The sequence below is a fragment of the Vombatus ursinus genome, unplaced genomic scaffold (assembly GCF_900497805.2).
Source record: "Vombatus ursinus unplaced genomic scaffold, bare-nosed wombat genome assembly UNPS02011369.1, whole genome shotgun sequence".
NCBI lineage: Eukaryota > Metazoa > Chordata > Mammalia > Diprotodontia > Vombatidae > Vombatus > Vombatus ursinus.
Window position 1 is genome coordinate 2,676,606 of NW_020951147.1, and position 20,871 is coordinate 2,697,476.

General features: G+C 47.3%; 1 protein-coding gene across 1 annotated transcript in view; it reads left to right on the plus strand.

Annotated features, from left to right (window-relative positions):
- The window catches only part of CPT1A (carnitine palmitoyltransferase 1A), a 67,867-nt gene that overhangs the window by 3,431 nt on the left and 43,565 nt on the right, over nucleotides 1-20,871 (plus strand). Inside the window, exon 2 of the mRNA XM_027856166.1 lies at nucleotides 20,450-20,604. Within this exon, the coding sequence (XP_027711967.1) occupies nucleotides 20,464-20,604 (141 nt within the window). The 5' untranslated portion in view covers nucleotides 20,450-20,463. The remainder of the gene's footprint in view (nucleotides 1-20,449; nucleotides 20,605-20,871) is intronic.

Below are 20,871 nucleotides of genomic sequence, written 5' to 3' on the forward strand. Positions count from 1 at the left end.
GGAGGTCAACAACCCTATTATTATTAGCTATTATTATCTCCATTTTACAGATTGAGGAAACTGAGGCAATTGAAGTGACTTTTCCAAGGTCTCATAGCTAGTACTCATCTGAGGTACGATCTGAATTCAGGATTTCTTGAGATCTAGTGTTCCACTTGTGCCACCTAGCTATTAAGAGTGGACTCTGAGGTGGTGCAGTGGACGGAACACCGGCCCTGGAGTCGGGAGGACCTGAGTTCAAATCCTACCTCAGACACTTGACACTTATTAGTTGTGTGACTCTAGGCAAGTCACTTAACCCTGACTGCCTCACCAAAAAAAGCAAAAAAAAAAAAAAAATGGACTCTGGAGTCAGAGAACCCAGTTACAAATCATGTCTCCAAAAGGACTGCCCTTCCCTGGAACTCATTTTCCTCATGACTAAAATGGCCCCTGAGATAGGACTTCCAGCCCTAGATCTAGGAGCTAACATTTTTTTGTTTCTGTTATTTTGATGCCTCTAATAAATTGCAGTAATGGTGAAGAGTAAATATTGATTGGATGCACCTGGGGTACAGGGCAATTCATCCAAGCTGTACCTGAGTCAAGTGTGCCCATGAACCTAGATCCTGGGGAATGTCCAACTTTGCCTTTCATTATTTCATATTTATTAGTTTACAGACACTAAGCATTTGTGTGTTGTTAGGCTCAGAAATATGGGTTGGTGTGTTTTTTTATGATAACCAGTAGGAGAGAGATGCCGCTGTTGGAATCTGAGCCTCCCGGCCCCCCAGATGTCCAGCACACTCCCTCACCTGCCATGCTAGGAGAAGCTAGAAAATATTTTCCTAAGGATTAGCTATTAGCCATCCACGTGGCATTCGCTGCCCCAGAAGGCTTTTGGGATCAAGCAGGTCATCATTTGGAATCATCAGTTATTGAAATCTGCCACTGTGGTCTTTCTGAGACTGAGAGGGAGGCTGGAGAAAACAGTGTTCTGGAGTTCACAGGTCAGTCCAAGACCCCCACAGACTGACCCACCCATGGTCCTGAGCAACCTCAGAGGGTAGGAGCAAGGGCTTTTGGGACAGCACTGGATCTGAGCTGGACATTGAGGGATTTAGATTACATGGAGGGTTTGGGAGGGGGGAAGGAACAGGCATCTATCAAGTGCCCGCTATGTGCCAGGCACTGTGCTAAGTTCTTTACAGATAAGATCTCAGTTAGCCATGTGTTTGTCTTTTAAAAATTCTATTCTGAAACTTAACAAACACCAAATAAAATGAGCTTTCCCACCTCAGGAGCAGGACAGGCGAGGATGGTACAAGAAAGTGCCTGTCTCCAAGTGACGTGATGGAAAGGTCTTGGTGCAAGGTTAACAGTAGAGACACCCAAAATGAACCAGATGTGAGTTGGTAATAAACCTCACAGCCTTGGCACTGGGGATCCTAACCCCAGGAGGGTTCCTTCCTCTCTTACTGAGCTTTAGTGGGGTGAGACCTGTGACTTCAGTCTAGCCTTGCCTTATGCAAAAGAAATGAGAATACGGGGGTTGGGGAAGGGAGGCAAGTAGAATAATGGTGCATCCACGTGTGAGGAAATCTAGGACTGAGGGGAAGCCACAAAAATGTGACCTGGTGCTCTGAAAATAGTGCCGAGAAGGCCAAAGATCAGAATGAGCCACGGCCAATGAGGAGAGCTGAAGATAACAGGGCTTGGGGACTGTGGTGGTAGCTAGAGGGAAGATGAGGGCAGGAGCAGGATGGACTGCCCAGGGTGGACAGGATAACACCTGATGACAGAAGGCAGGGACCCCAGCTCTCCTCCTGCTCCTCTTCTTTCTGCCATGGAGCACGAGCTGGAAAAGGCTCAGTAAGAAGTTGTTAGTAGGGGGCATCTAGGTGGCGCAGAGGATAGAGCACCGGCTCTGAAGTCAGGAGGACCTGAGTTCAAATCCAGCCTTAGACCAAACACTTGACACTTACTAGCTGTGTGACCCTGGGCAACTCATTTAACCCCAATTGCCTAAGAAAAAAAAGTTGTTAGTAAGAAGCTGATGCCCAGGATGAGTAAGGAGATAGAGATGGCACCTATCTGCCCTTGATGAGTTCTAGTCATGGGTTGGGATGAACTCAATTCCTCCTAATGACGAAAGTGACAGATGGATTTACCCGGTCACTCCCAGTAATTATGAAAGACTAGAGAGGCAGTAAATTAGTCAGTAAATGTTTGTTAGGTACCTACTATCTACCAGGCCCTTTGCTAATCACTAGTGATACAAAGACAGACAAGAAAGAGATCACCTGCCCTCAGGAAGCTCTAATGATGGCGACTACAGGACTGGATTGGAACCACAAATTAGATATTAATGGTTCATTGTCCACTTGAAAGGAGGCCTGGGGAGGAGGCAGAGGGAACCCCAGGGACCTGGGTTGACCCTATGCAGTTATTTAATGTTTTTATCAATGACTGGATGGAATTCTTATCAGATTTTTAGAAGACACAAAGTTGGGAGGCATAGACTGGATGCCAGAAATCAAAGCAATATTGTTGGGCTAGGACATGGGGCCCGCTCTAGTTGGATGAAATTCAATGGGAATAAACGTGAAGATTTGAACTTGTGTTCAAAAAAGTTAACTTCAGGAAGTATGATGAGGTGGCAGTTTGAATGGAAAAATCTGGCTGGGTTTTATTAACCTTTGTATTCAATATGAGCCATTGGTGTGATAGGATGGCCAAATGAGTTAAGGAGGTCTTGGGCTGCCGCAGAAGGTGCACCACTTCAGGAATGATTGATGGGGTGAGAGTTCCAAGTCTTCTGCCTTGGCCACACGAGGTCCAGAGTCCTGGCTCGGTTGTACCCGCCACAGATTAAGGATGTTGATAGGTGGGGGGAGCGTTCAGGGGATGGCAGCCAAGACCAGGAAGGACCTGGAGCCCCTGTTCTGCGAGGACGAGTTGAAGAAAGAGCGGATGTTTAGCCCAAAGGAGAACACTGGGAGTGGGGGAGGGGCGGGGCTGTGCCTGAAGGGCCGGAACGCTGCTGGTGGAACCGATTTGTTCTGCTTATCCTAGGAGGCAAGAACAAAGGGTAGTGGGAGGAAGCTGCAAAGGAATAAATTTGACCTGGATCTCAGGGGAAAGATGCTAACGATTAGAGCTGTCCGCAGTGGAATGGGCTGCAGGGAGAAGGAGTGGGTTCTGGGGCATCTGAGTTCATCAGGTCCTGTGAGGTTCTGGGAATGCAAAGCAGTCCCTACCCTCAAGGAATCCATCTACCATCTAAGGAGAAAGCGACATACGCAGCAGAAGCAAAAGTCTACACGGTCAGCACTGGAAGCCCTGGCCGCTGGGGCCCAGGAAAGGCCTTGTGTGGGAAGTGGGCCTTGGGCTGAGCTTTGGAAGAGACTCAGGAGCTTAACGGGCAGGGGTGAGGAGGAGTACACTCCCGGGACGAGGCACAGCCAGTGCAAAGACTCGAGGATGGAAGATGGGTGTTGAGTGAGAGGAACGGCTAGGAGGTCACTCTGGCTGGGCGTCGCTGTGCGTATTTGGCAGGGCTTTGAACGCTGGCTGTCTGCATTGGCTCCTAGCCCCAGCTGGAGCCACTAAAGCGTCGTAAGAGGCAGGACAGGGTCAGAGCAGTGCTTGGCTATGGCATCGGGTGGAATGCAATGGAAAGGGGAGAGGTTGGAGGCCGGCCGACCAATGAGGTTGGAGGCTGTGGCATTAATCTAGGTGACAGGTGAGCTGAGGTGGGGCGCATTCATCCCCACTCTGCCGCCGCCCTGCGCCCTCCCGGGCAGCCTGGGTCGTGGCCTGAAGCTGAGGGCACAGTCCCTTGTGACTCGAGTTGGGGGAGGGAGGAGGGAATGAGCACCGTGTCTGCAACAGGGCGCTGAGTCTGTCAGTGCTCCGGCGCCACCTGGGCAGTGGGAGGCAGGCTGGTTAGAGGAGCCCCAAGACTGGGGTCCAGACCTTTGCAATTTTCTAGGGGAAAATCGCTGAACCACTGTGCCTTAGTTTTTCTTCCGAAATCGGGGCTAGATAGCTGCCCTGCCAAAAAGGGCGAAAAGAGCAGTTCAAAAGAATCTTGCTGTCAACAAGCATTTATTAAGCGTTTATTGTATACCAGACACCCTCTTAACCGCTAGGGATACAAATACAAGCCACAATGAAGACACAAGTCAAGTATAAAGTGTTTAAAAGATCCGGTTAAATTCCTAGGCTGGCATAATAATGTCACTACTTATTTTCCTTAGACTCTTATTTCCTGAAATAAGGGGCAGAAAGGATGATTAGAAGAATTTCGCGGCAAAGGCGTGGTTACCCATTGTGGAGAGCTAACCTTGGAGTCAGGAAGACGTGGGTGCCAGTTCAGCTTTGGACACATGCTGTTTGTGGGACCCTGGGCTAACTGCTTAACCCTTCGGCGCCCTGTCTTTGGACTATCAGTTACAGAGAAGAGTTACAGTTGGCAGAGGGACTTTCCTCTTTCAGCAGTTGCTTAGATCAGTAGTTCTCAAAGGATAGTTCAGGTACCCTTGGGGGTTCCCAGGACTTTTAGGGGGATCCTAAGGTCAAAATTATTTTCATAATAATACTAAGATGTTTTCCTTTCTGGTGTGGCAAATATCAGTAGATATAAACCATATAAACAAAAGCTCTTTAGGGTCAGGTCCTCAGCCATTTTTTAAGACGAGATGAAAACATTTGGGAACCGTTGAGGTAGTCCAGCGAAATCCGAGATTCCACCCCTATGCCTTTGTGGCATCTTCCTTAATCCTTCCAGACTCTGTAATTTCAACCCTGGGGGTTCTCCTTCCACTGATGCAGGTCTAAATAGTTAGATGATTTTTTTAAAGGGTTGCTTTGGCTGTCTCAGTGAGGCTGCTACCAGCCAAGACATGACTGAAACCGAAAGCCTAGCTTGAATGGCCTTCTAATGGGCAGAAGCTGCCAGAGCTTATATTATGGTGGTGTCCTCACCCGGGGCCAGGGGCACACTGCTTCTAAAATTGCCTCCTTCTCTGCACCCCCCAAGTAAGAGAAGATGTCAAGCTTTGTCTGAGAATTCTGCATTGGGACGAGATAAAGAGCCGTTAAAAAGCAGGGGCATTTGACTTTGAGCAAGCCTGGGTATCCACACTTTTTAAATGGCTCTCCCCAAGTCTTTAAAGTAGAATCCTACAAAGTTTGAGCCAGCCCAGGACTATTGGCTCTCCCTTTTTTCTGCATCCTCAGCTCTTCACTTCAACAAACATGAATGAGACCTGCTGGCCTCCACCTCTGCCTTTTGGGGTCCCCTTGCTACTTCCCAAGCCCAGATCCTCCTCCTCTCTGAACCAGATCTTTGGGAGAATCTTTGAATGCAGATCGGATCAGGCCACTCCTGTTACTCAAAACCTCCCAGTGGTTCTACTGTGCCTAGATTTCTTCACTACAGAGATCTGGATTAACCCTGAATCTCATTTCCCAGAATCCCAGAGTTAGAGGAGGCCCGAAAACCTGTCTAGTCTGGCCTGTCTGTGGACAAGCATCTCTTCCTTGATACACCTGGCAGATAGGCATCCAGTCTGTCCTTTCCCCTCATTGGTCTGGTGACCCCTGTCCTGGTGCTTTCCACATGATGCTGTAACTGCCTTTCCTGGAGAGGAAAAAGGTTTGACTGGCCACCAGGCTCCAAAGGCCCCTTTCCATCCCTCTTTTGGTCACGTTTTATGTATCAAAATGGAGCTCAGCCTGTGGTGTCTGGCCACCCCAGATCTTGGTTATGGATTATGATGGAGGCTAAACAGGGCAGGATGCCATGGGGGAATGTGTGTGTGATGGAAGGAGCCGTGGGTACCACTGAGGCAGACCAGTATGAGGTGGACAAGTCCAGCTTAGCCTTGCTAAAGAATTGTCTGAAGGCTCCATTTCTGGCAAGTGGCTTGAAAATGATATTTTGACATTCATTCAATGCAGTGAAACTAAAGCTCATTCGCCAGGCCTCTAGTCTGGTTAAAAAATGCAGTCTTGGCAGAGAGGGAGGTAGAAATGTCAGCTGTGGCCTGTTTGCATCCCCCCCCCCCCCACTTTGGGGTTTTCTATCAACTGTATTTGAACGAGCAGGCAGTGACCCAGGATCTCTTCAGTCCTGGATGCTTCTGGCCCTGCTGTTCCCCAGACAGGGAATTCTCTGGCCCTATTCAGTTTTGGAGAAAATTCATGGGGCCTGTCTTCTTTCCTGTGCCTGTGACCTCTCCAGTGCATGGCTTTTCCCTCAATAGAGGCAGTTCTCCTGTGCACTCCGTTCCCAGGAGAGGGGAGAGAGGGAAGGACAGAGAGAGAAGGGAAAGGGAGAGGGAGAGAGAGGGGAGAAAGAAGGGAGGGAGAAAAGAGAGAAAGAAAGAGGGAGAGAAGAGAGAGAAGGAGAGAGAAAGGGAGAGAAAAAGGGAGAGAGAGGGGAGAGAGGAGGAGAGAGAGTGAGAAAGAGAGGGAAGGAGGGGGACAGAAGGGAAAGGGAGAGGGGGAGAGAGGGGAGAGACAAGGGAGGGAGAAAAGAGAGAAAGAAAGGGGGAGAGAAGAGAGAGAAGGAGAGAGAAAGGGAGAGAAAAAGGGAGAGAGAGGGGAGAGAGGAGGAGAGAGAGTGAGAAAGAGAGGGAAGGAGGGGGACAGAAGGGAAAAGGAGAGGGGGAGAGAGGAGGAAAAAGAGAGGGGAGAGAGGAGGGAGGGAGAAAAAGAGAAAGACAGGGAGACAAAAGAGAGGAGGAGAGAGAAAGGGGGAGAGAAGAGAGGAGGAGAGAGAAAGGGAGAGAAGAGAGAAAAGGGAGGGAGAGAGAGAAAGAAGGAGAGGAAGGGAGAGAGAGAGAGAGAGAGAGAGAGAGAGGTGAAATTAGTTGGGGGAGGAGGGAAGAGAAAGAAGTCTGTAGGGGTTACTCTAGAGGACACATCTGTGCAAATACCCCATTGTTTTTGAGGACCAATGTCTCCTACTAGTAAAAACCTGAATGAACTACCTGTGCCTTCCCCTCCAAGGTGATTGCGTATGTGTTTAATATGTGTACATGTACAGGTCATATCTCCCCCTTTAGAATGTAGGCCCATTGCTGGCAGATACTGCTGCGCTTCTGTCTCTGTATCTCTGGTGCTTAGCACAGTACTTGACACACAGTAGGTTTTCTTCTGTTCTCCCTCTATATACTTTCTCTTAGTAATCTCATCCTTTACAAGTATAATTTCTATGCAGATGACTCGCCCATATCCACACACACACCCCCCCCTACATATCCAGCCCCACTCTCTCATGAGTTACAGTCTCACATCAACAATTGTCTTGAAGACATTTCAAACTGGATGTTTGAGGGACATCTTAAACCCAACATGACTAAAACAGAGCTCATTCTCTTTGTCCCTGAGAGCTCTCCTGGTCCTCCCAAAGTTTCCCAAGGTACCAGCCTTCCATTCTTTCACAAACTGTCTCACTCTTCCTCACCCCACATATCCAGTCAATTGCCAAATGTGGCTGTTTTTATTTTTGTTCAGTCATTTTTCAGTCGTGTCCAACTCTCTGTGACCCCAAATATTTTTGACAGAGATACTGCAGTGGTTTGCCATTTCCTTCTCCAGCTCATTTTACAGATGGGGAAACTGAGGCAAACAGGGTGAAGTGACTTGCCCAGGGTCACACAGCTAGAAAGTGTCTGAGACCAGATTTGAAGTCAGGAAGATGAGTCTTCTTGACTCCAGACCCAGCGTTCTATCCGCTGCACCACCTATCTTCCCAATATGTTTCCCATCTGGCCTCTCCTCTTCTCCCCCACCATTCCAAGAATCTGGGCCCTCAATCATCTCTTACCCAGATCATTGCAGGGCCTCCTTCTTGACTTTCCTGACTCTGGTCTCCCCATTCTAGTGTCAAAGGACTTTTCCTTGAGCAAGTTTCTGATCATGTGACTCCCCTCTTTAATCAGCTCTAGTACCCTCCTGTTTGCTGCAGCGAAAATATAAACTCTGCTGAGCTGGTAAAACCCGCACAGCCTGTCGCTGACCCATCTTTCCAGCATCACTGGATGTTACCCCGCCTCCCACACTTGGAGATCCAGCCACCCTGGCTTTCTCTGCTCCTCACACATGGGGCTCTCTCTCTCTGGCCTCCGTGACTTTGCACTGGCCTTCCACATGCCTGGAGCACACTTGCCCCTCACCTGCACCTCAGAGAATCCCTCTCTTCTCTTAAGATACAGTTGGGGCACTACCTCCTGGACAAAGCCCTTCCTAATCCCCGAAACTGCGCCCGCCCTCCCTTCACAACTACTGTGTAGCAAACTGCTTGGTGTATTTATCCACTTTTTCCTATGTACATTTTTACATAACTTTGTCTCCCCCATAAGAATGTCTGCTCCTTCCAAGTAAGAATTGTTTCATCCTTTGTACTTGTATCCCCATCACCTAGTATAGAGACCAGTACATAGTAGGTGCTGAATAAATGCTTGATTGATTTGGTGCTTATTAAATGCTTTCTTCATTGAATATTTTCCAGACCTGGTGTTCACGTGGAAAGTAGGGTCTGGAAAGTTGAGAAATTCCTTGAGGCTGGGGGCTGTCTGTGCCTGGCATGTGGTAGATGCTTGATAAATGTTTATCAATTCATTAAATAGGAGCAAGGTGCAAGGGAAATCCTCTAAGTCACACTAATGCCTTCAGTTCCTACTTATTTGGCTCCCATCCTGTTCAGGTCACTGGTCTCCACACCCCACCTCCAAGCACAGCGTATGATTTCCAGGTAGTTTTTTTTTAACCATTTTTTTTAAAAGGCAATCGGGGTTAAGTGACTTGCCCAGGGTCACACAGCTAGGAAGTGTCTGAGGCTGTATTTGAACTCAGGCCCTCCTGACTCCAGGGCTAGTACCGTATCTACTGCACCACCTAGTTACCCCCTCCAGGTTCTTAAAAAAAAATTAACTTGCCCTAGTTCTTTCATGGGTTGAGAAGTTACTTGTGACGTAGTAAAAAAAAAAAAAGCCAGAGGAGCCAGGGAAGGGAAGGAAAGGAAGGATGCCAAGACTGATGAGATTATAGATCGTGGATGGTGGCATACTAGATTTAAAGTAGGAAGGGAGACCATCTTCGCCAAAGCCCTCCTTTGAACAAGCTAGGAAGCTATGGCCCAGAAAGGCTTGGACTTGCCCCCGGGGATGGGTCATCTATCCAGTTCGAGGTGGAAGGGCAGGATCTGTGGTTCCAAGATCAGGGTTCTTTGACTGAACCACACTAAAGCCTCAGTCCTGATTTCTATCCTGTCTCCCCAAATCCCCTACCTTTTTTTCCTCTTGCACCGGAGTTAAAGGTGAGACTCAGAAAAGTTAAGTCCTTTGTTTGAGGTCACATAGTAATAGATGTTCTTGTCCCCTTCTCTCTCCCTCCTGCAGTATCTCTGCCATTAGATAACTTCCTTCCTCCCCCAAGATTCTCACACGAAACCATCAGCCCCTGCACCTCCCTTGGCCATTGTCCTTTCCCCTTCATATGTCCCCTCACTCTCTCCTTGTGCCCTCCACTCTGCCTTATTGCTTTTGCTTCCTCCCATTGGCTTTTCATATACTGGGAGATTCTCTTTGACACCTGAAGGATGTGCTCCCTACCTAGGTGGACATGATGGGCATGAGGACCGGTGCGCTCCTACTCTGCCCATCCCATCTAGAAGCCAGCTCTCCTGTCAAGCTGAGACAGGGGCGGGGCGGAGGGGAATCCTCTCTGGTCCTGGTTGTTGCTGACGCTGTCAGTCTGGGGACTTCTCAGGCTCCTAAAGGGTTCCCTGGTAAGTTTCCCTCTGACTGGTTCAGTGTCTGAGTTAGAGAAGCCAGCATGGCGCCCTCTTCCCTAACGGAAGTGTATGCTTGGCTGTATCCACGAGTGCTTCTCTGAAGGGGGACCTGCCCAGGAGCCCCAGAATCAGCCTGTCTAGGTAATTAAAACTGTCCCAGGAACTGGCTGGGCATCGTTGTGGTCCCCCACAAAAAAGGAACGTCATCTTTGAAACGTTGCCCTTCTTAGATGACGCCTTCCCACCCAAGAGCGAGCACACGCTGACCCAGGCACATCGTCACCTCTTTCACTCCCTTATGAACTGGCCAGGCTGGGGCCAGGGAGCAGCAGCCCTGTAGCTTCCAGGGACTGAAGGGAGTAGGGATGGCATGGGGGGGGGCTCTAATCAGTTGAATTAAACGAATAATATGCTCAAGTGATCGTCAGCCTGTTTACCCGCACTACCCGTTCATTCAGCTTGGAAGGGCCAGCTGTAACAAGACGCAAAACTGGCGCTAGCTTAGGGTGCCTTGTGTAATTCTTATGGAATGATGGAGTACATCAATCATTTTAAGGGGCTGGCACTGATTAGCTTGTGTTTGCCGTTCCTACGGTCTCCCTGCCAGCTGTCGTGGACTCACTCACTGCCTGTTGCAACAGCAACCTCAGTTTCTATCTGTAATCTAATAATTACAGTAGATGGCGATGGGACCGGATGGACCTTTGGTCTCAGTGGAAGGCCAAGTGAGGAAACTTGTCCCAGCAGTGCAGACTGGCGCCATCAATCAATCAGCGAGCATGTTTTATGAAGCCCTGGCAAAAGCCCGCCCTTCTGCGTTAGCCTTCTTCCTGGGGCCTTTGCCCCACTTCATTCTATAGAGCCACCAAGGTGAAGCTCTGGCCAAGTCACTCCCCTGCTCAGTAAGCTCCAGTGGTCTCCTATCGTTGCTAGGATAAAATATTATTTCATGTTTATCTCATCCTTTTGAAAACATATGTTTTTGTGTGCTTTTGTGTTGTATATAATTATTAGTACAATGGTTTGAACATAGTCATGGTGGCTAAGCATTTATTAAGCACCTACTATGTGCCAGGCACTATACTAAGTGTGAGGGATACAAAGGAGGCAAAAACGACAGTCTCTGCCCTCATGGAGCCTACAATCTAGTGGAGAACAACAACGTAGATACAGAAATATCATTTATGAATAAGTTAATGTACACATAGAGAAGGCTCCAATTTTTCTTGCTCAGAAGCATGTGCAATTAAAAAACCTTGGAGACGCCCAATGCAGGTCCTGGAAGGACGCGTCAGAGGCGGACTTGATCCGTGGGCTCCCAGGCTCCCCGGCCAGCTCTCTACCCACTGTCCCTCACTGCCTCTCCACTAGAACACGCTTCTATCAGAATCTTGGGGTGGCACCTCAACACTTTGATGCTTTTGTAGAAGAGATTATTGTAAGAAAGAAAATGCCCAGATCAAAAATGTTGGGGGGATTTATCACCAGAAGTAAAGGGTGCTGGCCATCAATGACAATTCTCTAACAGAGATTTTGGCAGAGAGAGCCCATTGTGAGGTCAAGGGTCATTCCAGAAACATTTCTGTGCCTACCACAGTAGGAGAGGGAGGGTTGTACTGGGGCCTCCCCTACAATGTTACCCTGTTGTAGTTATTCACTTGTTTCAGGCGTGTCTGACTCTTCGTGACCCTATTTGGGGTTTTCTTGTCAGAGATATTGGAGGGGTTTGCCGTTTCCTTCTCCAGTTCATTTTACAGATGAGGAAACTGAGGCAAACAAGGTTAGATGACTTGCCCAGGGTCACACAGCTAGTAAGTGTCTGAGGCCAGATTTGAACTCAGGAAAATGAATCTTCCTGATTCCAGGCCTGGTACTCTACCCACTGTGCTACCTAGCTTAACCCAAACTAGGACAAAACATACCTGAAGACTAGGGCTGACTGGTGTCAGACCAAGCCTGCCGGACTTGGAGGCAGGAGACTCTTGGGTCCTGTCCTGGCTTTGGTCCTTAAAGGTTGTGTTGTGTTGGCCCCTAAGACTTGATCAAGCATAGACCAACATCTCACAACATATACCAAGATCAGGTCAAAATGAGCATGTGATTTAGACACACGGGGTGATATCATAAACAAATTAGGGGAGCGTGGGGTAGTTTAACTGTCAGATCTTGGGATGAGGGAAGAGTTTATGACCAAATGAGAGAGAGAATCACAGGACATAAAATGGATAATTCTGATGACATGGAATTAAAGTTTTTTTGTACAAACAAAACTAGCGCAGCTAAAATTAGAAGGAAAGCAGAAAACCAGGGGGGTAATTTTATAGCTGTTTCTCTAATAAAAACCTCATTTCTCAAATATATAGAGAACTGTTTTATTTTTATTTATTTATAAAAATAAGAGCGATTCCCCAATTGATAAATGGTCAAAGGAAATAAACAGGCAGTTTTCAGAAGAAGGAATTAAAGCTATCTATAGTCACATGAAAAAATGCTCTAAATCCGCTGATTAGAAAAATGCAAAATAAAACAACTCTGTGGGACCCCCTCACACCTAACAGATTGGCTAATATAACAGAAAAGGAAAATGACAAATGCTGAAGGGAGTGTAGAAAAGCAGGGACACTAATGCATTGTTGGTGGAGTAAAATGGTCCAACCACTCTGGAGAACAATTTGGAACTACACCCAAAGGACTATAAAACTGTGCATACCCTTTGACCCAGCAATGCCACTACTAGGTCTATACTCCGAATAGATCAAAGGAAAAGGAAAAGGACCCACATGCACAAAAATATGTATAGCAGCTCTTTCTGTGGTAGTAAAGAATGGGAAACTGAGGGAAATACCCATCAATTGGGGAATGGCTGAACAAGTGTGTCATATGATTGTGTTGGAATATGATTTTGCTATGGGAAATGATGAGCAGGATGGTTTCAGAAAAACCTGGGAAGACTCATATGAACTGATGTGAAGTGAGCAGAACCAGGAGAGCATCGTACACAGACACAGCAGTACTGCGCCATGATGCGCTTTGAAAGACTTAGCCACTCTGATCAAGACAACGATCCCCGACATTCCGAAGGACCATGGTGTTTTCATCCATTCACGCTCTCCTCCTCCAGAGAGAAGTGATGGACTCCCCGGTGCACGTGGAAGCAGACTTTTTTCACTTTCTTTGTTTCTTACTTTTTTGTTGTTTTCTTTTGCCTCCTGGCTAACGTGGAATTGTGTTTCTCATGACTTCACACAGATAAATAATTGTTGCTTGCCTTCTCAAGGGATGGGTGGGAGTGAGAAAATTTGGAACTCAAAATTTAAAAAAAAAAAGAATATTGAAGTTAATGAGAACAACAACAAAAGACTTGAGCAGAGGCCAGTCCCTTGACATTTCTGAGCCTTTTTCCCCCTAATGCTAATCTGTGCAATGAGCGGAATAATATCTGAAGGACATGCCCAAGGAAATTGCTTTTGGGCATCCACAGAGACAATGTCAGTAAAGTACTTGGCAAGTTGAAGGCTTGACCTAAATGGCAGCTTTTGTTATTAATATTAATATTATTAATGACTAAAAGTCACCAGGTATAGCCTCAAGCTTATCAGAAGCATTATCATAACCAAGCAGGATTTACAACTGGAAGGCAGGGATCATTTAATAGCAGGGAATTAATCTGCAATAAATCATGTTAACAAGAGGAAAAGAAAGACAGTAAGATCATCTAATTATACTAGAGAGAGAAGGCCTTTGATTTAAAAAAAAAAAAAAAACAAACCAGTATCCCATTTGCGTTAAAACAAATAAACAAATAGGAAGAAGGACTGGATTTGGAATCACAAACCCTGAATTCGAATCCTGACCACCTGTTAAACTTTGGGCAAGTCGTTTTGCCTCTCTGGGCCTCAGTTTCCTCATCTGCAGAATGAGGGTCTTGGCCTGGGCAGCCTCTAGGGTCCCTTCTAGCTCCCATAATTTTGTTCAGAAGAGACCCCACTCCAATATAGCAAGCCCCATCCTAATCCCAGTTACTGTCTCTTATTTATTCTGTGTAGAACTCGCTTTGAATGTATTTGTTTACATGTTGTCTCTCCAATTAGACTGTGAGCCCCCTTTTTTGTGAGGCAATTGGGGTTGTAACTTGCCTAAGATCACACAGCTAGCATTAAGTGTTTGGGGTCGCTTTGAACTCAGGTCCTCCTGACTCCAGGGCTGGTGCTCTATCCATTGTGCCACCTAGCTGCCCCTAGACTGTAAGCTCCTCGAAGGCAGGGACTGTCTTTTGCCTCTTTTTGTATCTCACAGTGCCAAGTAGATGCTTTTAATTTTTTTTTGGGGGGGGTTAGGCAATTGGGGTTAAGTGACTTGCCCAGGGTCACACAGCTAGTACATATCAAGTGTTTGGTCTGAGGCCAGAGTTGAGCTCAGGTCCTCCTGACTTCAGAGCCGGTGCTCTATCCACTGTGCCACCTAGCTGCCCCTAAAATGTTTATTAATCGTTATTGATCATATTTAAGCTAGAACCATCAAATTCATTGACACAGAAGCCATTTGTCAAATTATTCTTGAGTATCACCTTTGGGTTTGCAGCACAGCTCTCCAGTTGTGTGGAAGGTAGGAATTAATCTGGGTGTTGAAAGGAGAGGGATTCTGTGAGGCAATGGCGAGGAGGAAGGAGTGCTTTCTAGGCATAGGAGACCATCTGGGTAAAGACACAGCAACAGGAGATGAGTGTCGTGTATGAGCCCTTTCGCCTGAATCGTGGCCTGTTGAGGGGGGAGTCGTGTATCCCTCTGCTGCTAAACAGAGGAGGTTCTGTTTGATCCAGAGACAGTAGGGAGCCACCGGAGTGTATTGAGTGACCTGGGTCAGACCTCCGCTGACAGGGCCTTCCTGCCTTTGCCCAGACTTGGCCCAGGCCTGGGGCACCTTCCTTCCTCATCTAGTTTCCTTTAGAATGGAGCTCATCTTCCCTTCTCTGTGAGGCCTCTTCTGCTGGCTCCTGTTTGCTAAAATGATCTTGTGCTCGACTCCCTTCATATCTCCTTGTCAGTGGAGGCACCACTTTCGGGAGCAGAGTGCAAGCTTCTTGAGGGCAGGGACAGTTCTATCGGCTGCCGTTATCGAGGCACCTGCTTGTTTGGGTGACAGCCTCAGCTTCTTCTTCATCTGTGAAATGGAGCTGCTGCCTTTGATACCTACTGCCTCTTCCAATGAGGTGGAGAATACTGTGTAGAAAGAGCTTGACCAGCCTTAAGGCACTTTGTAGATGTCACTGTTCTGGGCCAGGGAGTGGCATGTCTGAAAGTGGTGCTTGGGGAAGTGTGTCTGTCTGGGATGACTTGGAGAAGGGGAGATCAGTTAGGAAATGACTGCAGTCATCTGACGGTGAGGTAGAGGAAGGCCTAGATTAGGGAGGTAGCTGTAGCAACAGCCAGGAAGGAGCAGGGCCAAGAGAAGGGTCCGAATGCGAATTAGTAGGAGTTGTTAACAGGGGTTGGAGGTGGGGGGCACCGGACCGGGGCACTGGGACCACCGTGATGTCATTCAATGCCTATTGGGCGATGGAGAAAGCTTGGGAGGCTAGATGGGAGGGAACCAGCGGAATTTTTAACATTTGATTTTTAGATTTTAGTGGAAAGTCTCAGTGGATGCCAGTGTTGTGAAACCAGAAGAAACCAGGATGTGTCTGTGTGATTTCACCAGGCCAAGGAATTCCCAGATGCAGAGTCCCTCCACCAAGGCAGGTCTGCACCTTCTCTTGGGGTGAAGGGCTTGGCCAGGGTCACACAATCAGCACAGGTGTTGGAGGGGGACCTTGAACTTGGGTCTTCCTGGCTTTGAGACTGACTCCAATAGGCATAAATATACTCTACTTCAGATGTGAGTGATCTTTGCTTAATGAATGTCAGTTGTCTATCCATAGCGGTGGAGCCCAAGGTCTGAGGGTGGGAGGGAAAAAGACTCATGAAGGAAACAGAGGTGAAGACTGGTCAAAGGGTACATCCCTATAAAAACACTGGCACAGAACATCGTGCCAAACACAGGTGAGAAAAGCCCATTATCTGGAATTGACCTTAGGAATGAATGGGAAGGAAATGGGAAGGAGGAAGGGTGTGTGGAGGTGTACTTGACCTTGACCTTGTTAAGCTAATGAGTTGGACCCATTGAGGGCTGAGCATTTCAGTGACCTTGTAGGCAGCAACTGTTTATCTCACCAGGATATTTACCATCCTCACCTGCCATGATTATACATCTGTCTGCCAATGCTACTTGGACAGAGGATGATTAGCAAATAATCCACTAAAATAAGTCTCATTTAAAATACTCTAATTGGAATTTATATTGTATGCCTTAAAAATGTCATTATCTCATTATCTCACTAAATTCTTACATTTAGTATCTCTGAGAGCATTCTTAACCCCATTTTACAGATGGAGAAACTGACACTCAGAGAGCCTTTCTCTGCTCAAATCTTGCATTTTCTTATCTGTGTAAATATTGGGTGTCCCCAAGTGACTGTACACTTTCTGAGGGCAGGGAGAGTAGTTTGTTTGTTCTGGCACTCTGCCTTGCATAATATAGCCATTCCTTATTAAATGTTTGCCGAAGAAAGTTCTGTGAAGGCTTAGAGGGCACCTCTTCCCCCTACTTGGTTGAACCTCAGTGAAGTGTCCAACAGCTAAGTGGGTGGGAGCTTTAGCCCTTGGGTGGTGGCTGGCAGTGGGGATTCAGGGGAGGGGGCTCCTTTCATTTTAACGCATCCTTCCTCGTTAACAGAAAGGAAACTGAAAGTTCTTCCCCTCCCCTTGAAGGCCATTGGTTTGGTTTTGAGGAAATGATAATGAAAGGGCATGGTCTCCCTTCCCCAGGTGGAGGGGGTGGGATGGGCGGGCGCTGCCCTCCCCCTCAGGTCTAGAGTGTAGCACATTCAGAGGAAACAGTTGCAGTCACAAGGCTGGGGCACCAAGAGTGGCTACATTGTAGCTAAACCGGGGACGTGGGGAGAGCGTCTCCTAAAGGCTCATCCCGTCTAGCGCCCCCTATACTTGTCCTCCACGACGCAGAAAGCGGCTCCTAGAGCACGTAGCAATTGGTTAAATAGTAACCAGCCTCATCCCGTTTTATTAAGACGACGCAGGAGTGTTGCACCGTCACGATTCCTGCCTTATTTTTATGGCAGTACATCAGAAGGCGGGGCACATTCGCCGGGGTCATTTAAGGCAGTAAACATTTATTAGAGGCAGGTGCTTAGGACAGAATGCAGTGTCCTGAGTTCAAATTCTGCCCCTGACACTTTCTAGCTGTGTGACACTGGGTAAGTCATGTAAGTGCTGTCTGCCTCGGTTTCTTCATTGTGAAGAGAGAGGAGTTGGGCTAGATAAGGGTGTTAACAGCTCTAGGTCCTGTCTTGGTTTTGCTGCTTTCTTTGAATCCAGCCCAACTGTTATTAATCTCTTACAACAGGCAGGTGCTTCGTTAGGGATACAAAGAAAGACCGTAAATGGGATGGTTCTTGCCTTCAAGGAGTTTCCATTCTGCTGGGGAGGGCACAACATGCACCTGTATAAATACAAGGAGGATTTGGCATGCACCCACACAAACACAAACGCATGCAAATATATCACCTGAGAATGGAAAGAACACTGCAGAGGGGGCAGGGGAGTATGGAAGCCTTCCCCCAGGAGGGGACACTTGAGCCTCAGATGAAAGCATTTATTCTCTATTTCCCTTTGCAAGCCTTGATTTAGCCATCAGATCAGTCAATAAACAATTGCTGCCTGCATCATTCTGGGCTGAGATCCATGCCCCAGTGGAGTTGGGGTCAGGGCACAGGGCATGGGGGTGGTGCTACCGCTGTAGGGTCACAGTTACAGAGCTGGAAGGTACCTTATCCGTTCCATGGTGGACGTGGTGAGCCGAGGCTGAGGTCACTCAACCAACCCTCCAACTAACAGGTGTTTATTAAGTGTTTCCTACCTGCCAAGCAAGCACCAAGCTTCCAGTTTTGGAGTCTACAGCAGATATACACATAAGCAGATACAAAATATATACAAGGTGATTTGGGGGTGGGGAGGTGCACGAGTGGGGAGGGAATGAGGAAAAGCCACATGTAGGATGCACCTGGGCTGAGCTTTGAATGAAGCTAAGGTGATGGAGTGCTTTCCAGGGCTGGAGTCGGACTGTTTCGTATGAAGAGCAGAATGAGAAGTCCAGTTTGACAATACCTGAAGGGAAGTAGCATGTAATAAGTCTGGTAAAAGGGTAAGTTGGAACCAGGTAGAGAAGCTCATTGAAATAGGCCAGGTGGGAGGTGACAGTACCTGTGTCAGAGAGATGGGGCTGGGAGTGGAGATACCTCCCTAGACACTGCGGATGCAGAGGTGACATGGGAGTAGAACCTCCCAGGCTTGGCCACTGATTGGATGGGGGCAATGCCGGAGAGGAGCCCAAGAGTCGCTTTGCCCCAGGATGTCTGCCCTTGTCTTTCCCTTTCATTGTTTTTTCCGAGTCTGAATACCTCATCTGCTAATGGGGTAGCCGTTTGCACTACTTGGCTTTTTCCTTTATAAGTGGGTCTTTAGAACCTGGGGGGGATTTTTATCTGAGTGTGGGACGGGTTGCCTTTTCACCCTGCTGTCAGGACTGTTTTGCTTTCTCTCACTTCCTTTTGATTCATCCATTACCGTTGACTTATGCCCTACATTCCAAAGGTGTTTCTGGAGAGGCGGAGGGAGGGCATTGACCTAGAGAGTGCTGGCGCCTGCCGGGAAAAGCAAGCACAAATGTGACGGCTGTTCTGGGTGTCTGTAGGGATGACGTCTACTTCTAAAAGAATTTACCTTGTGCTGTGACCCCCAGAGTTGGAGGTGGCTCTAGATCAGCCGTAGAATCTCTGAAGCTTAGTTGGTTGGTGGTCGATGATGTGGGCTGAATACCGAGGGCTATCTGAGCCAGACCCAGATGAAGCATGGCAACATATACTATATCTGTATTATAATACTGTGCCTATAAGGTATCATATATGTTTATCATCAATGGGTCTCCAACCTAGGTCTTCTTAGCTTCAAGAGTGGGTCTCTGTCTAGTATGTCGTGTTTCCTCTCTCAATCAACGTTTGGTGAATTTCACTGAAAGACAATGGACACAGCCTTTCACGGTTTGTGCTCAGAGGAAGCTCCAGATTGGTATGAGCCAACCCCTAAGGTAATGTAAGCTCCTCAAGGCCAGGAACGAGTTGGGTTTTTGTCTCTTGTTTCCTGGGGGTCCTGGCAAAATACCTTGCACTCAGACCTGTGAGCTCATAGGTGTGTGTATTCCTTCTAAAGACAAAGATCATAACTCACCCTATGGTATGGTCATTCATGTTCTCCCGTGCTCTAGCCAGGATCTGCCTAAAATATGCTGGAAGCCAGCCTCTGGCTCTCTTGCCATGGGATGGATGCCACAAGAGTGGACCAGCTGTCATTTGGTTGTCTAACCATTATTTAGAATGGAAGCTCACTATGAGGAGGGATTGTTTCATTCTTTGTACTTCTGTACGCCCAGTGCCCAGCACATAGTAGGTATTTAGTAACACTTGTTGATTGATTGTTGCTCCATGAAGGGCCCATCTTCTTTTCTAGTCTTGCATTTCTCTGATGACTCTTAAGCCCCTTCTTTGGGATGAGTTGCAGCCTACTTATGCCCTTCTCCACTGCATTAGCCTCAGCTGTAGGTCTCCTAAATGAGACCTGTGATTGCTTGGAAGAACTCACTTGGTCACATGGGAAAAGTCAAGTGGATAAGAATGCTTGTTGTCCAGACTGCTGTTGAACAATCTGCTGAATCCTACTGTGGTGCATGTGTCTTGGACAGACACTGCCCACTGGAGAGGAAGCTGCCGAGCCCAGAACTGAGCCGGAAGAGAATGGGATCAGTTGCCTTTGGGAAACTGCTTTTCCTTGAAGCGAAGGTCCATCTTTTTAACACCAGTATTCTTCTGGGGTTATAGCCTTACACATAGTAGGCATTTAATGAATGTTTGAATCGAATCAATTCCCAACGAGATTAGATTTTGGCATGCAGGGAATTGTAATGGGGCTCCTTCAGCGCTGAAGGGGTGCCAAGTAGAAAACATTTAAGAAGCCCTGGAGCCTAGAGTTGTGGTATGACTTTAGAATTACCTTCAGAAGTTGGCCAATTGACCTGGGTTGGATGCCAGGGAAGGGACCTGGGGACCCTTTTCCAGTTCCTGATTCACTTCATCTAAAAAAGATACTGGACGGGGCAGCTAGGTGGCGTAGTGAATAGAGCTCTGGCCTTGGAGTCAGAAAGACCTGAGTTCAAATCCAACCTCAGAAACTTGACACTTACTAGCTGTGTGACCCCTGGGCAAGTCACTTAACCCCGATTGCCTCACCAAAAAGCAAAATAAAATAAAATAAAAAGATACAGGGCAGACCTATATATGCAGATGTACGCCTGAGGCCAAGAGGATATATATGAAGAGTATTTTTAAGTGTTAGTAATGCCTCTAGTCCTATTAAAGGGAATTTTTAAAAAATCAGCACTCTTATAGAGGAAGATCATAAACATTCAGAAATATCTTAATTTTAGGGTTGGGTTTTCCCAGAATAAGTGCAAGATTCCGCTTTACTGTAGTTATTTTTACCCCTTTTCTTTTGGCAGGGTGCTGAATAAAGATGGCGGAAGCTCACCAAGCCGTAGCATTCCAGTTCACAGTCACTCCTGATGGGATTGACCTGCGCCTGAGTCATGAAGCTCTGAAACAGATTTACCTCTCAGGCCTCCACTCGTGGAAGAAGAAGTTCATCCGATTCAAGGTTTTTTCAGTCAACGATACTAGACAAGAGTACTAGGGCATGAGAAAAAGTATTTAGACCCACAGAAGTTTGGAATTGGAGGGACCATTAGAAGTCCTCCATTATCAGGCCTTTTTTTTCCTTTCTCAGTCTTAATATTGTATTTACTTTCCTTAGCCATCTCCGCTGCTTTTTGGAAGCTTTGGGGGAATACATCTTAAATAGTGAGCCAGTGCCACCCATTAAATAATTCAGTAATGATGCCAACACAAGGCCAACCTGAAAAAC